The sequence below is a fragment of the Tursiops truncatus genome, chromosome 9, assembly GCF_011762595.2.
Source record: "Tursiops truncatus isolate mTurTru1 chromosome 9, mTurTru1.mat.Y, whole genome shotgun sequence".
Lineage (NCBI taxonomy): Eukaryota > Metazoa > Chordata > Mammalia > Artiodactyla > Delphinidae > Tursiops > Tursiops truncatus.
The window spans coordinates 36,788,463-36,803,645 of NC_047042.1; the positions used below are offsets into that span (position 1 = coordinate 36,788,463).

The window sequence follows — 15,183 nt, forward strand, 5'->3', positions numbered from 1 at the left end:
AGAAAAAAATAACTACTAAGGAAAGATTTGACAAAAGGGAAAGTTTTTTTTCTTTTTAATATTTTGTCAAGGTCTTGAGTTCTTTTAAGGAATAATGATAGGAGAAGAGGAAGAAAGAGGATAGTCTGTGCAACTTTAAATCAAAACAATTTTTTCTTTTGGGAATAGTTTTCAGCATTCTAATTTTTCTGAAGACTAAGTGTAAATTGGTCTTCATGCATTTAGGTTTATATTCATTGGCACATTGAACATGCTTAATTCATTCATTCTTTCACTTATGTCTTATGCTAGTTAGTGGTAGCCGTGGTCACAAATGGAATTAATTTCTAGTTAACTTATTTCTATTCACATACAGCATAAACAACACAGTGACCTTATTTCTTCCTCTCTGCAATCTACCACAATTTACTTCTCCATGAAACATGGTCTTTCTGTCACTACTAAGTGCTTCCTGTCCAAACCAGTTTAGCTTATTGTTCTCCTAACTAGATATTACAGCATCTGCCCAAACTGCTCTGTGTTTTCTTCTTCTTCTTTCTTTCTTTTTTTTTGTTTTTTTTGGCTACTGAAGTAAGTGTCCCATGCTAAAAAGCAGTGAAGCACTTTTTTTTTTAAACAAAAATTAAAAGTTGTTTATATCTTCATATCCTTTGGATATCACTGAAGAGACTGTATCATCATTGTCTCAGTCTTCTCTCTCTGCTTCATCCATGTCACTTCTTTGCCTCTCTGTACCCTACCCCACCAGAGTCCCTTCTGATCTGCTTAAGATCAAGACTTGGTACCCTCTTAGGTGAGGCATTATAAGGCAATGATGTCCCACATTCAGACTCTATTGCACAGCTCATATCCTATATTTACTCCATGCTTGGCAGGGAAGGGGGTGGTGGTTGTGGTAATAATGCCACATTCAAATGTCCACATTCTTCTTTTCTTATTCCTTAGTAAACAGATATGACTTTGAATTCTCACGGAGCATTTTCTTCTTAAAGTCTAGGTGTTTTTTCTTTTCTTTTCTTTTCTTTAAATCTTGTTTTAGTAATACGTTGCAGTTAAAATATATAGGAATAACTGCTGGCAAGATCTTTCCTGGCAGAAATGGCAAATCTTCCTTTTCTAGCTGTTGCTCTTCACTGATGATTCTGTATGCTCTTCTCTTCCACAGATTATGAAAACTGGCTACCACCAATTCTAGACTAGTCATTTGTTTCCTAAACAAACCCATCAAAGATATCACCTCTCCCACATTTCTTACGCACAGAGGGCATTCCCCTCTTTTAGTTTCTGGAGGTATGTGTCATCCCTCAGTTGAATCGCACCCTTGAGTTCCATGCTCAGGACAGAGTTCCAGGCAACAATTTCAATTCTGCTTAAGCTGTGGACAAGGACATGGCCTTTGGTGGCTGTCAGAGGTGATGTGTTTTTTAATGACAGGTCTGTAGAAAGATCTCGGGGATAATTCGGTTCTCCAGGTCTCTATCATCTTTTTTTTTTAATTCCTGGCATTTAAACATTTTCCCCTCCTGTTTTCTTCTTTATAAATTAACAAGGAAATAAAACAGACATTTTAATGGATTTCTTATGCAATTTTTATATGGCATGTTTAATATATTACATGCATTTTGCGTTAGGTCTTGAAATTAAATGCATTGGATATAAAGTGAATTGGGGTGTCATTCTTTTGTAATTCAGTGTTTAAGTCTGGTCCAAACTTACATTAGGATCACCTAAGGAAGCCTATTAAAAAATGCAGATTTCTGGGCCTACTCCAGATCTACTGAGGCAAACTTTCTGTCAGAAGGTGTTAGGGGACCATTGATTGAAACCATCCACCTTGGCCAGGAACGATGATGACCACCTGCCTGAGTTGTGTCACAACAGGAGGTCCCAATAGGAACATGGTGTGCCACTGAAAACTAACCAGGAGAATTCGGGAGGGGCCAAAAGAGGGGGGAGATGACCAACCTCCCAGAATTCTTCGCACTGGAATCCACCTTGGCTGAGAGATGCGTGCACCACCAGGAAGGACCCTGAGTCAGACTATGGGCTAAGCAAGATGATTGGCCAGAGACAACCTGGAAACTAACCCCATTACCATAAAATCTGAGACTGAGAGCCACTTGGCAGAGTGGCAGAGCAGTTCTCTTGGGTTCCCTTACTCTGCTGCTCTCCACCCGGCTGCCCCTTTCCAATAAAGTCTTTTGCTTTGGCAGCATGTCTGTCTCCTCGGACAATTCATTTCCAGGTGTTAGACAAAAGCCCACTCTTGGGCCCTGGAAGGGGTCTTCCTTCCTGAAACAAAGGTGCCAATAATATATCTTCTAAGATTAATATATATTATGTAAATGATTATATTATATAACTATATAAGAACTACTATGTATCTTAACAATGGTCCCCAAATGATTCTTATGAAAAGTTAAACTTTGGTAGCATTAATGAAGTCAAATTTATCATTCAGTCCTAAGGCTATTCACCACTATTTCCCTTTTTAGCTATACAGGAAAAACAAGGTGGACAGTTGAGATGGTTGATAATTAACTTTATAAGAAATACTGAGAGAAAAAAAGATAATATTCTCGTTGCCATGTGGTGTTTAGTTTGAATTATCCACAGAAAAACCTCAATTCGGAGCATTACCTTTCTTATGTATAAAAATGAGTTAAAGGTCAGAGGTTAATAGACTGTCTCACTTACAAAAGATACACAAGAGCAAAACAGGAATTAGAATTCATAGGCTGACAGAAATGCTGGGGCTGGCCCCTGTGGAACCATAATTTATTTTGTTTGGCTCTGAATTGAAGAGTTAAAGGGTAAACCATTAAGCTGTTCATTAGCATTTGAGAGCAACACCCCAACTAACCTCCAGAGATGCTATTAAAACAGTAAGTGTGGTTGGGGAGGAGGAGAGTGATTGACAGTGCTAATTATACTTGAATTAACCCTTGAAAAATGAACCCAATTTGATCTAAAATTCTCTAATAATGATAATAATAATAAAATCCCCAAGATAAATCTTCCACGGTACACTGACATGTAGAAACAAACCAAACACAGGAATTTTAGGCCTTTCAGATACAAAGACAAGAGCCACTTCCATTTAATGGGTATTTCTATATGCATTAAAAAGTAAAGACTTCCCTGGTGGTGCAGCGGTTAAGAATCCGCCTGCCAATACAGGGGACATGGGTTCGAGTCCTGGTCTGGGAAGATCCCACATGCCGCATTGCAACTAAGCTCGTGCACCACAACTACTGAGCCCATCTGCCGCAACTACTGAAGTCCGAGCACCTAGAGCCCGTGCTCCGCAACAAGAGAAGCCACCTTAATGAGAGGCTTGCACACCACAACGAAGAGTAGCCCCCGCTCGCTGCAAATAAAAAGAAAGCCTGCACACAGCAACTGAAGACCCAACGTAGCCATAAATTAAAAAAAAAAAGTAACATGGAAACTACATACTTTACCCAAAGTATGCATAATAAGGAATTACTTACGTCCATATAAAAAGGCTCAGAAAAAACCTTTGCTTCTCATATTATGATATCCAAATACTTTGCTTCTCATATTATGATATATAAATAAAGTCTGTCCTTTTTTTCAATACAAGTCTATATATTAAACATGTTTAACATACGCTATGTAAGATCTACGGGTTCATAGTGAACAAAGTTAATATATTTGTTCTAAGAACAAAACTAAATCAATATAATAAGATTCTGGCTAAATTTTCAAAGTTTAATTATATTAATGATTATATAGAAATTAATATAACAAGACCTTTATTACTATGCTATTTTTGCTCAAGAATAAGGAAATGAAGAATAACTTTAGCTCCACAAGCGAGGTTTAAAGATCAATATTAATAGAAACAATTATTTGACTGCTTTTCTGCCTCTGTAGGTAGACTCATTTATTCATTTATCCACCAATTAGTCAACATGTATTAATAGAATGCATACTATAGGTTAGATACGGGTGGTGGTGCTACAAAGTGAAACGTATTACGATGCCTACTTTTCAACTGAGTCAGTGATCTGACAAATTTCAAGTAGAATGGAGCTAAACGTTGATTATAATATAAAAGGAACAAAAATAAAACTGATAGTGATTTTAATAATAAGATCAAATCAAAAGACAATAAAAGTAGAAAATTTAAATCTTAATTTTGTATGCTTCATTCTAAACTGGGAAAATGGCTAAAAATACTAAATTGGAATATTATAATCTGATAATATTTTCAGTGCTTAAAGACTCCTATTTTATGAATCTTATATTTACTACTGATGGGTGAAGATTGATAAATTAGCAAATATTTAATTATATGTACTTCGATTGTCATTCATTCATTCAATCAGTAGCTTATTCAATGAATATTTATTAAACTTCCCTTATATTCCAGGACCTGGGGACACAACCCAAACCAAAAAAGTAAGGACCCTGCTCTCAAGGAGTTTACATTCCAGGGGCCTAATACAATCTGCTCTGACACTCCAAATACTTTAGTACATTTTCATGGGAAGCACTGACAGCAAAGACAGTAGTAAACAAGGGCATGATACGCTTCAGGCCTGGAATTTTTCAACTTTGGCTGTACTTCTGTGCAAAGGCCATTAGGTGTGCAATCTTACACAAGTTACTTAAACGTTTTAACCTTATTTCCGCCTCTGTAAAAGAGGAACAGTAATAGCTGGGTTCTCCTGGAGATTAAATGAGATAATGTGCGCCGACTATTCAGCAATTATTAGTATTATCGCTTTGGCTCCATGGCTCCAAAAAAACGTGCCTGCTCATTAGAATCACCTGGGGATATCTTTAAACTCTCAGACCACACACCAGGCCAATTAAACCCAATCTCTGAGGGTGGGACATAGGCGTCAGCAGTTTTTGAGCTCCCCAGGTGTTTCCAATTTGCAGAAATTTGGGAACGGCTGCAGTTTGGCTTACTGATATTTCATAATAACATTTGCCCATCCACCTATCTTTACCAGAGATGGAACCAGGATGCCTCATGAGCGAATGAAAGCCAGATAACTAAGGTGCACATTTTTCTGTCTCATCTCGTGGCTCGCATCCAAATCTCTTCAAATCTCTTCAAGGGGAGAGGGATGGGAGGGAGTCCTGACCCCTACTGCCTGCGCACAGCTGTTAAGGTTTAAGGAGACCCTTAGGTATATAGGGAGGGCTGACACTTCCACCTGCGGCGACTGCTGGGCCTGCCAGAGGAGAAGCCGAGAGTCGGGAAAACCAGCCCTTCCGGGGCGCTGGGCTCGGGACAGAGGCCGAAGACGCGCCGGGAGGAAGACCGGCAGCTGGATCGTCCCCTGGGGCCGTACAACGGCCTGGCCCGCGCGGCTCGGGTGGGCGCTGTCTGTGCGCCCTTGCCCGCCCTCCCCGCTGCGACCCCAGCCTAGGGCAGGAGCAGCGCTCAGGCGCAGTGGCCCGGGGCGAGGAGGGCCCGCCCCGCCGCTCGCCGCCATGGAGTCATGGCCGCCTGGCGCCTCTGGGCCCACGGAGGCCGGGCGTCGCCTGCGCGGCTTGCGCGGCGCCGACTTGGCGGCCTCGGCCTCCTTGCTGAGCGGGGCCGGGGCCGAAGCCGGGTGCAGCGCGCCGGCCGTGGCGGCCGTTTTGCCGGCGGGGGGGAGCGGGGAGAGGATGGGCGTCCCCACCCCGAAGCAGTTCTGCCCCATCCTGGAGAGGCCGCTCATCAGCTACACCCTGCAGGCCCTGGAGAGGTAATGCGGCGCCAAGCGCGCTTTGCGGTCCCCGGCCCCCTGCTCCCCGCCCTCAAGCCCAGGGCAGCCCGCGCGCGGCACCTGCTCCAGTAGCTGTGCTCGCGCTGACACCCGCTCTCGGCGGACCGCGGGGCCGGACTCCACCCGCTCGGTCATTCCAGTTCGGGCTCCATTCCCGCTAGCCCTTCACGGAAGGGGAGCTCTGGCCCTTTAACAGACAGGCGCGGAGCCTGGGGCTGCCCCACGGAGCCCTTTACTGCTCCAGCCGCCGGCCTGTGGAGCTGCCCTCAAGACTGACTGGGTTAGCGCGGGGGACGTTTAGTCCTAACCCCGGGGCCTGTGGGGACTAATGTGAAGCTGGTTTAGGAGTCTCCCTGTCCCATATTCTCTCTCACGCTCATTCTTCACTCTCAGCGGCTATCTCCGCGCATGCGTGGGTGATGAGTTGCAAATTAGATTAAAATCTAGTTGCAGACTAGATTTTACTTGCCAAGATAGTTTTATGGGCCTTTGGTCATTCTTTTTATCAACTGTTAACAAATATTAACTGAGTATCTGATATGAGACATACTGTGCTAATTACTAGGTACTGAAGGTGGACTGAGAAGCAGGATTTAATCCAAACCTTTCCATGGTGGAAACGGATTTAAGGGCGCTAACTACATGCTGTATCTTCGAAAATGGACTAGCTGGGGAAATGGAAAAGGAATGGGATAAGGAGGACCAGGGGAGTAGTAGTGAGGATCGAAGGAGGTGAAAAGGAAGGGTATGTTATTTTAGCTTGCTTTTAGCCGTGTGTAATGGCTGGAGGGATGGGAAGCCGGGGGAGTACAAAGGTCCACATAGGTGGTGTTATGGTGTTGAAACTTATAGAAGCCAATGTGGAGCTGTGGGAATATGTTTTCACGTGGATTGACATGAACCATTTGCTTTAGGAGGCTTTAATGAAGATGAAGCTAATGAGGTTCTAGTCAAAGGACAGTAGCATGTTATCCAGAAAACAGACCCCTACCTCCCACGCTTTCACACACCCCAGAAGCCAAAGGCCCCAGTTGCTTTGCATATGGTAATTTTTCCAAATGACACTATTCAGAAAGTAAGTGGAAGTGTAAAGACCCATAATCACCTTTGATTCGTGGCTGGTGGTTACATGTGAAACTCATACAAACATTGAAAGAGTTCCAGGTGCTTCTTTCGCTTCTGTAGTTTTCCATTTCTCTGAGTAGTTGATTCATGCTACTCCAATATTCCAGTGTCACAGATATTGTGACAACGTAGCTCATTTATGCAGGTAATATTAGGGGACACAATAGAGCTTGGCCAGCAGGATCTTTATTAAGCATTTAGATGTAAGGGAGTGCAGACGTTTCTACGTTGAGTTTTCCTTCGTATGGAAAAAAACGCCACAAAACTTATGTATTTGCAGTTTTGCCTCTTCTGAGGCAGCAGGAGATAGGTGGATATTAAAAAATATCAATTTTAAAGTACAAGAATGTTCTGGAAAGGCCTTGTTGATGTAAAATAAGATGGAACACTTCTGTTTTTACTTAATTTGATCACAGCTGTAATAAAATCCTAATAGCAGTAGTAACTAATCAAAACCTCCATTTCGAAATACTTCCGGGATCATTCTTTGTAAACTATTACAATGCCTGAAGAATTTATGGAATATGGTTATTTTGGAGGATGTCTCAGGAAATCCTTGGAAACCTTGTATCACAGGGATGTATATACGGGTGCTTCTTAGCCATTTGCCAAATGTAAGCCCTTCTATTGGTAAAAGATGAGCTCCGTAGACTGCTGATAGTTTTCCTAGAGTGTGGTGCTAAAAGGCCTAGGTCATTTCATCCCGAAAGATAAATTATGGAAGTTCCTGTCTTTTGGAACTGAGAGTCAATGTAAAGAACTAATGAGGATTTAGAAGGAGGTTACCCCTGAAGTTTGGCCCCAAAATGGGATAGGGAAATGCAAAAAAAATGACTAGTTTGGTTTTCAGTTAATGCCATGTGAACATTTATTTCTACTCATTGACTTACCTACGCAAAGCAAGTAAAAATGTATAGCCATACAAAGGAAACATGAAAGCAAAAGGAGGTGGGGCAGATAAGAGAACAATAAAGCTCTAGCAGAAAGGAGGTAGGGGAGTGGTAACCAGTCAGTTTTAACAGGCTCAAGGAAGCAGAAACGTGAGCCTTGAGGTAGAAGAGCTGTGATGGAAGCAAGTTGATTGCAGTCGTAGAACCTTGGAAAGGCTCAGGAGTTAAAAGTACTAATTAAGGTAGGGTAGACAGAGAACAACTGTCTACAGCTGTAAAGGCAACTAGTTGAAACCTTCAAAAAAAAAAACAGGCTCCCAGATCCCTGTCAGAACACTGGAGGCTTAGCCTCAGGCTCAGAACCAGCACAGCCAATGGCAGAGTGAAGTGCTCCATGGCCATAGAGAAATGAAGAGGCACATTCTCATTTTCGAATGAGATGCTTAGCGCTTCAGGTAGACTCAAGGAAGTACTTTACTTTTCAAACGTGCTATGCATTAAAGCACCTGTCTTTGCATAACTGAGAAGTTGGAGGAGACATTGAGAGGTTTGTCTTGTGAATTGTCTGGGACTTCATATTGTTCTTCTGCTTTAGTTGAAATTGGAAAAATACACGTTTTTCTAGTTTAGCCCCAGTTTACTTGTGTGCCCTTGAAATTTCTTAAACTAATTATCAGATGAAATGAGATTTAAAAGAATCTCTGAACCCTCAAATCTTAAACATGTTGGCTAAAGGCTTTCGCTGGACCAATGGAGGCTCAAAGTCCATCTGAACTAGTTGTGTGTGGGTATATATTACAATTAGCTTTTATATGTGTAGAAGAATATATATGTTTATATGTTCACAAAGTATATTGAGAATATGCACTTTGTTCAGATCTGTGCATTACAGGCGTTATACTAAAAGGATCAAGTGTGACTAATTTGTAGGTTGTAGTAAGAACAGGTCTTCAGAAGATGACTAAAAACATTTCTAGGAGTTTTAAAGTTTCATTTTGGCCTTTTAGGGGGAATTAAAATATAAATTGAACCACAGATTATAACTTGAAGAGAACTTTGATTTTTCTTATTTTGTTAACAAGGAACTGAGGTCAAGGGTATTAATCCTTCTCATAACGATTTATGACCTGAGTTTGCAAAAGGAAGCGTTGCTCTAAGAAATCATGTGGCAGTGGTATTATTGGCAGGGGCCTAAAGCTCTGACAGTTCGGTTGTAAGATCTACTCGCAGTCGATCAACTGATATCTAAATTTTACTGGTTAAAAAAAAAAAATGTATTCCCAGGTCTGAAATAGGAAGTAAAAATTCCTGCTGGCAGTCTAATTTCTGGCTTCAAATTTCTAGGGAAAGCAAGTGTTATTAAGGAGAGCTGGTTAACCTGGAATAGCTAAATAGACTCAAATGACAGCTACAATGAAAGCAAGTCACAGAGCCACACTTTGGCCATGCTTATTCAGACTCCTGGTGGCTGTGGACTAGGTGGGAATTTCCCTGACAATAGATTTGAACAAAGTCAGGCACAGCCCTCTCCATAGCTCTGGAGGCTTCTTGAGTTCTTGAGGACACTGCTTAAGATGTTTCTTGATAAGGTTCCATGCTCATCAAAACCTGTTATTATAAATTGGCTTCCCATAGAAATCTTTTATAGGAAGAAAATATGCTGTTGCATTGGTAAAGAACTTTGTGGACGTTGTGATAGTAATGTGTATCGTTGTATATTAATATGTTGGCATTCAAATTCATGTTTCGGAGCCTTTTTAGTTTGGTTAATGTGAGTTAGGCTCCTCGAGTCTGATAAATCCAGATGAAAAATTCATTTTGTCAATTTGTATGTTCTGGAAACCATGGATTTTGTGGTTGAGACTGGGTGGCTTTCTTATTATTTGGAAAAATCGATGAAAGTCCATTTTTAGTAACTGTTAAAGACTCCATGGTGTTTTTCAGTGGATTAACTTCTGGCTTATTTGATCTTCTGAAAGTTTTCTTTTAATATTTTTTGTGTACTTAAAATTGTTCTGTCCTACTGTGTTTCTGAAAACCACTGCAAATTCTGTTAGAACAAGAGAATAGAAAGCATAAATGTTAATCGAAATGAGCAATATTGATTGCTTGAATTAAGCTGAAAGTAGGAATAGAGTAGGGAAGACAGGAGAAATATTTAGAAGATAGGAATTGGCAGTTTTTAGTGATTAATTATACTAAGGATTCAGAAAAAGAGATGAATTTAGGATGCTTTTGAGTGATTGCTTAGATATATGAATTTGACTTAAACATTTTGTCTGGATGCTTCATTAATAAAAGGGTTAAGTCTGAGTCAAGGGAAGGAAGAGGCCTGTATTGTAGAAGAAATAGAGTGGGACTGTGTTTTGCACAGGTCAGATGATTGGAGATTTCAGTTCCCATTGGCACCCCTGTGGCTACTGTGAGACAAGAGAGAAGACCAGGACTGGTAGTCTGGGCTTGACCAGTGGAAGCCTTCATGGGCCATATTAAAGAGACTTGACATTGTCAAGGCAGTAAGGGGCCAGCCCCTTCACACCAATTCGGTATTTTCCTTCTAAAATATCAGGGTGTTTATGGAGAAGGAGGGATCTATAAATTATGGCCACAGTACAATCCCGAGGCCTAATTTCCATGACAACTGTCATGTAAGTGAGCCATAGCTGTCACTGTCTCTTGGGGCCAAACTTCTGCAGCCTGGGTGAGAGCAGTTAAGGAGTGTTAACAGCGCCTGATTTTTCCATCTGTTTTTATTTATTTATTTTAAATATTTATTTATTTGGCTGCGCCGGATCTGTAGTTGCGGCGTGCGGGATCTAGTTTCCTGACCAGGGATCGAACCCGGGCCCCCTGCATTGGGAGTGTGGAGTCTTAACCGCTGGACCACCAGGGAAGTCCCTGCATCTGTTTTTTAAAAGCATTTGTTTAAATCTACTTTCAACTGATCTTGTTAAACTGAGCACAATATACCTGTAAGTAATGTTTATTTTTTAAATATAATGCACATATTAATAGAAATATATTTAAACATAATCTTAAAATATTCTGGGAGAAGATTACATCTAAGATACTGTATTTTTTCCTCAAATTGTCGGTAGGTGTAATGGAGCTTGAGGTTAGGTTTGTATTTGCCTATGGAATGTGCTAGGAAGGAAATACTCAGAACTTGATAAAATCCAGCTACAGGGGGTTCAGTGTGGACTTGCCTTCAGCTAAGGAGGTCGACCAGATTCATTTATTCAGCAAATATTTGTTCACTAGGCACTGTGTGAGGTACTTAAGGCCTTTCTTAGTGCCATGATTCTACATATTAAATTTTAATACCGTAAAAGGCTTTTAATTCTATAACTAGAAAAGTATGTGACTAAATCCTTCGAAACACAAACAGTACTTAAAAAGGCTTGCAAGTGCTGAATGTATGCTTGGTTACTGAACAAAATAGCATAACAAGCCCATTATCTCTTAAGAGTTGTGTAAGACAGCTTTCCGAACTTTTTTATTGTGACCTGTTATGAGAATTAGATTTTGCTCATGACTCAGTGACACATACTTAACTACATCCAACATATTTGAAAGAGAATTTCATGAAAACAATCTGTCCTTACTATTTGCTATACATTAGAATTTTACTATTGTATTAATTTCTGTTGACTCAACACTGTTAATCTTAACTTACAAAATTGATTTGATGATACTCTAATGGGTCCTGAAATCTGCAGTTTCAGAAACACTTGTTTAAATCATTTTTCTATTTAGAGCCTCATAAAATTGTTTGAGAAGTCTTAGGCCACGAGTATATCTGTCTAATCTATATCTACATTTTTGGACTGCTTTCTGTTTGATGGAACATAGGTAATCATTTTGTAGATATTTTAAGGCATTCCAGTAAAATTGGGATTGACCTTTGAGAGTTCATTAACTCAGATGTTTGAATGACTACTGTCAAGCAATGTCCTGTCTTTCTCCCTCTTCATTATTCTATATTTTAACATTTAATTTCATGTAAGTTTTGGTCAAAAAAGCAACATGTCTTTAAAAGTTGCTTTTAGCTTATTTTTTCTGATAGAATAGACTGTGGAAAGTAAAAGGTGATAGGTTAGGGCACAGGTAAAGCTCTTGCCTTAGAAAAAAATCCTGTCCACTGATATAGTTGAACATGTACTTGAAACTTCTCTATTTAAAAAAAAGCAAACTTAGTGTGATATCCTATTAATAAAGTGTGATGTCCTATTAATAAACTAAATAGATTTGATTACTTTTACACTTTCCTACAAACTCAAGAGCACATTTTATTTCTAATTGTTTAAGCTTCCTCTTATCTATTCACTGATTTATTTAACAGATTCTTCTTTTTTTTAAATTTATTTTTATTTATTTATTTATTGGCTACGTTGGGTCTTCGTTGTTCTGCGCGGGCTTTCTCTAGTTGCGGTGAGCAGGGGCCACTCTTCATTGCCGTGTGCGGCCTTCTCATTGCAGTGGCTTCTTTTGTTGCGGACCATGAGCTCTAGGTGCACGGGCTTCAGTAGTTGTGGCACGTGGACTCAGTAGTTGTGGCTCACAAGCTCTAGAGCTTAGGCTTAGTAGTTGTGGCACACGGGCTTAGTTGCTCCGTGGCATGTGGGATCTTCCCGGACCAGGGCTCGAACCCGTGTCCCCTGCATTGGCAGGCGGATTCTTAACCACTGCGGCACCAGGAAAGTCCAACAGATACTTCTTGATACATAGTCTGCTGGTGTTTGTTATTGGATTACCAGTGACTAGTATAATGTCTGGCAAATGACAGATGCTTACTGGATGTTTTCTGAATGACTAAATGAACCCATGAATGAAGGAATACTTATGCTTAAATTGTAAGAAATAAACTTGACCATGTTTTGACCACAAATGCAGCATTATTGTTCAAAATAAATGGATTGCTGGGGACATGATGATCCAGACGTGATTTTTTTTTCTCATGGATTTTATGACCTCTCAGTGTTAGTGCTTTTACAGAGGTTTATAGTGTGAGCTCCAAAGTCAGAGTGGGGTATACCCAGGTCCTTTCGTTTCCTAGCTGTATAATCATGGGCAGGTCACTGCCTCTGTGCCATCTGTGAAATGGAGATAATAGTGATTTCCTTCAGGGCCGATATGACTATTAAGTGAAATATTACAGACACATGCTCCAAACAGTACATGGCACTTAGCCAACAATTAATACATCTTAGTTACTATTAATATTACTGAAAGCTTAGTATATGCCAAGCCCTGGGATATAGTCTTTGCTTTTTGTGGGTTGGCATGCTAGTGAGGGAGGTAAAAATGAAACAGTACAATGCTTGATAAGACTCTCTAGCGATAAGAGTGCTCTGGGAGCTGAGAGCAGAGATGCCTCACCCAGAATGTCAAGGAGAGCTTGCTGGAGGAAGCCACATCTGAACTGACAGCTGAAGAACAGTAGGACTCAGCCAGGAGTGGGTGGGGGTGGAGGAATTATGAGGATGGGGGATAATGTTGAGAGGCAGAGGAAGCAGCATAAGCGGAGACCTGGATGTGAGACAATGTGGCGATCACAGAAAGAGGGGCATGGCAGAGACCAAGTGGTGCAGGGAGAAGAAGGCCGAGATCAGGTCCTGCTCAAGAGGCAGCAGGGGATGGCCTAAGGTTTACACTTGAGGGAAGTCATCTAGAAGTGGTAGGGTGGATTGCGTTGATTAAGTGAGAAGGAGGAGACGAGCTGAGAGGCTATTGCAGAAATAATGGGAGAGATGGCTGCCTGGGTCACAGCTGTGCCAGTGGAGACAGAACCTTGGGAAACCTTACATCTAGGGGGCACTGAGGAACTGTCACTTGCTAAGGACTTGGTTAAGCACAGTATACGTTTTAAACCATGTAAATAGAGTAAGTTCTAGCAGTGTTAAATTTGCAATGATAGAAGTGGGGGATGGATGGATTTTACAAAGCAAAGAGCAACCTACACTTAGTCATATTCCAGAATCCTTATTGCCTCTTCACATAACTACATATTTTCTGGTCTGGTATTCTGTGAGTGGTGTTGCTTTGCTTTGCTTACGATGAATATTCCCCCAAGATGTCAGACAAAACATAAGTAATCCCAGTCATCCTTGGAGGCTTAGAATCTAGAAATCAGAGTAAAGAGTCAAACTCATTGAAACAAAACAGTCAGCAAACAATATATTGCAGAGGGAAGGCATTTTCATTGATTTTCATTCTCTCTTCAGGTTGATGAGGAGAGCTTTCTGTTTTCATAATCCTTCAAACTTTGCTATGTTGTAAGATCCTGGTAGATGAGACAGACCAAAATCATTTATTGATAAAACAAATAATTATCGAGTACCTACTAGGCGTAAAGCAATGGGCAAAACTGATACTGTCCTTGCCATCATGGAGCCTACATTCTAGAAGACGGAATGTTGTATTTTGATGAAAAATGGTAAAAATATTTTTTTCAAGTATTTTTTGGCATCAGATGACAGTATAGGAAGATAAAGTACGATGTATTTGGGTATCATATCCTTCTGATGTTTCCCATATGAGATAGTATAGAGTGTGAGGATTACATGAGTTAGAATATGACTAATGCTTAAGACTTAGTAAGTTAATCGATGTTAGCTGTTTCATATTAAGTGATACATTATTTATTTTGCCAGTTTTTTCTTACTGACTCAGGAGGATTATTACCTCTGACTCAGGAAGATTACCATCTCTTAAATCTTATCCACAAGCACCATCTGATAGACAGGCTACCATCATTGTCTCGCTGGGACTTCAGCAGCAGCTTCCTACCTGGTCTGTCTGCGTGCTTTCTCTGCCCAATCTGTTCTCCATCTTGCACCAGAGTAAAGTTTATGCTCTAAAATTAGAAGCTGCAATCACTCCTGTAAACATTTCCATGGAACTAAGTAGCTTAAAGCAACATAAATACATTCTTAAGCTTTTTGATGTCAGAAGTCAAAAAATCATTTTCACTAGGCGAAAATAAAGGTGTTAGCAGTGCTGTGTTCCTTTTGGAGGCTCTTGGGACAATCCATTTACTTGCCAGATGGCAATCCATTTACTCTCTCTCAGGTTCTGGAGGTCACCTGCATTCTGGGACTTATGGTCCTGTGTCATAATGAGTGCTGCATTTGTTACCACTCTTCCCCCTCGACTCGCTTGCTTTTCTTTCACTGTTAAGGGCTCTTGTGATTATATTGGACCGACCCAGATAGCCCAGGATGATCTCCAACTCAAGATCCTTAACTTAATTATATATAGAAAATTCTTTTGATAGGTAGGGTTACATACATATTCACAGGTTTTGGGAATTAGGTGATGGACATCATTTGGGGGTTATTATTCTGCCTACCACAGTTCCCCTTATGTCATTGAACAGCATAGAATACTGGGGGAGGTGAGTATTAATTTGAGTG

General features: G+C 40.6%; 1 protein-coding gene across 6 annotated transcripts in view; it reads left to right on the top strand.

Moving 5' to 3' along the window:
• Nucleotides 1–5,137: 5,137 nt before the first annotated feature.
• The window catches only part of CRPPA (CDP-L-ribitol pyrophosphorylase A), a 383,981-nt gene continuing 373,935 nt past the window's right edge, over nt 5,138–15,183 (top strand). For 3 of the 6 annotated variants that reach the window (XM_073809652.1, XM_073809653.1, XM_019928144.3), the window contains exon 1: nt 5,143–5,732. In XM_073809652.1, the coding sequence (XP_073665753.1) occupies nt 5,476–5,732 (257 nt within the window). In that variant the 5' untranslated portion in view covers nt 5,143–5,475. Of the gene's footprint in view, nt 5,733–15,183 lie in introns of all 6 variants that reach the window. The other 3 variants (XM_073809655.1, XM_073809654.1, XM_073809656.1) reach the window with 3 other exon arrangements.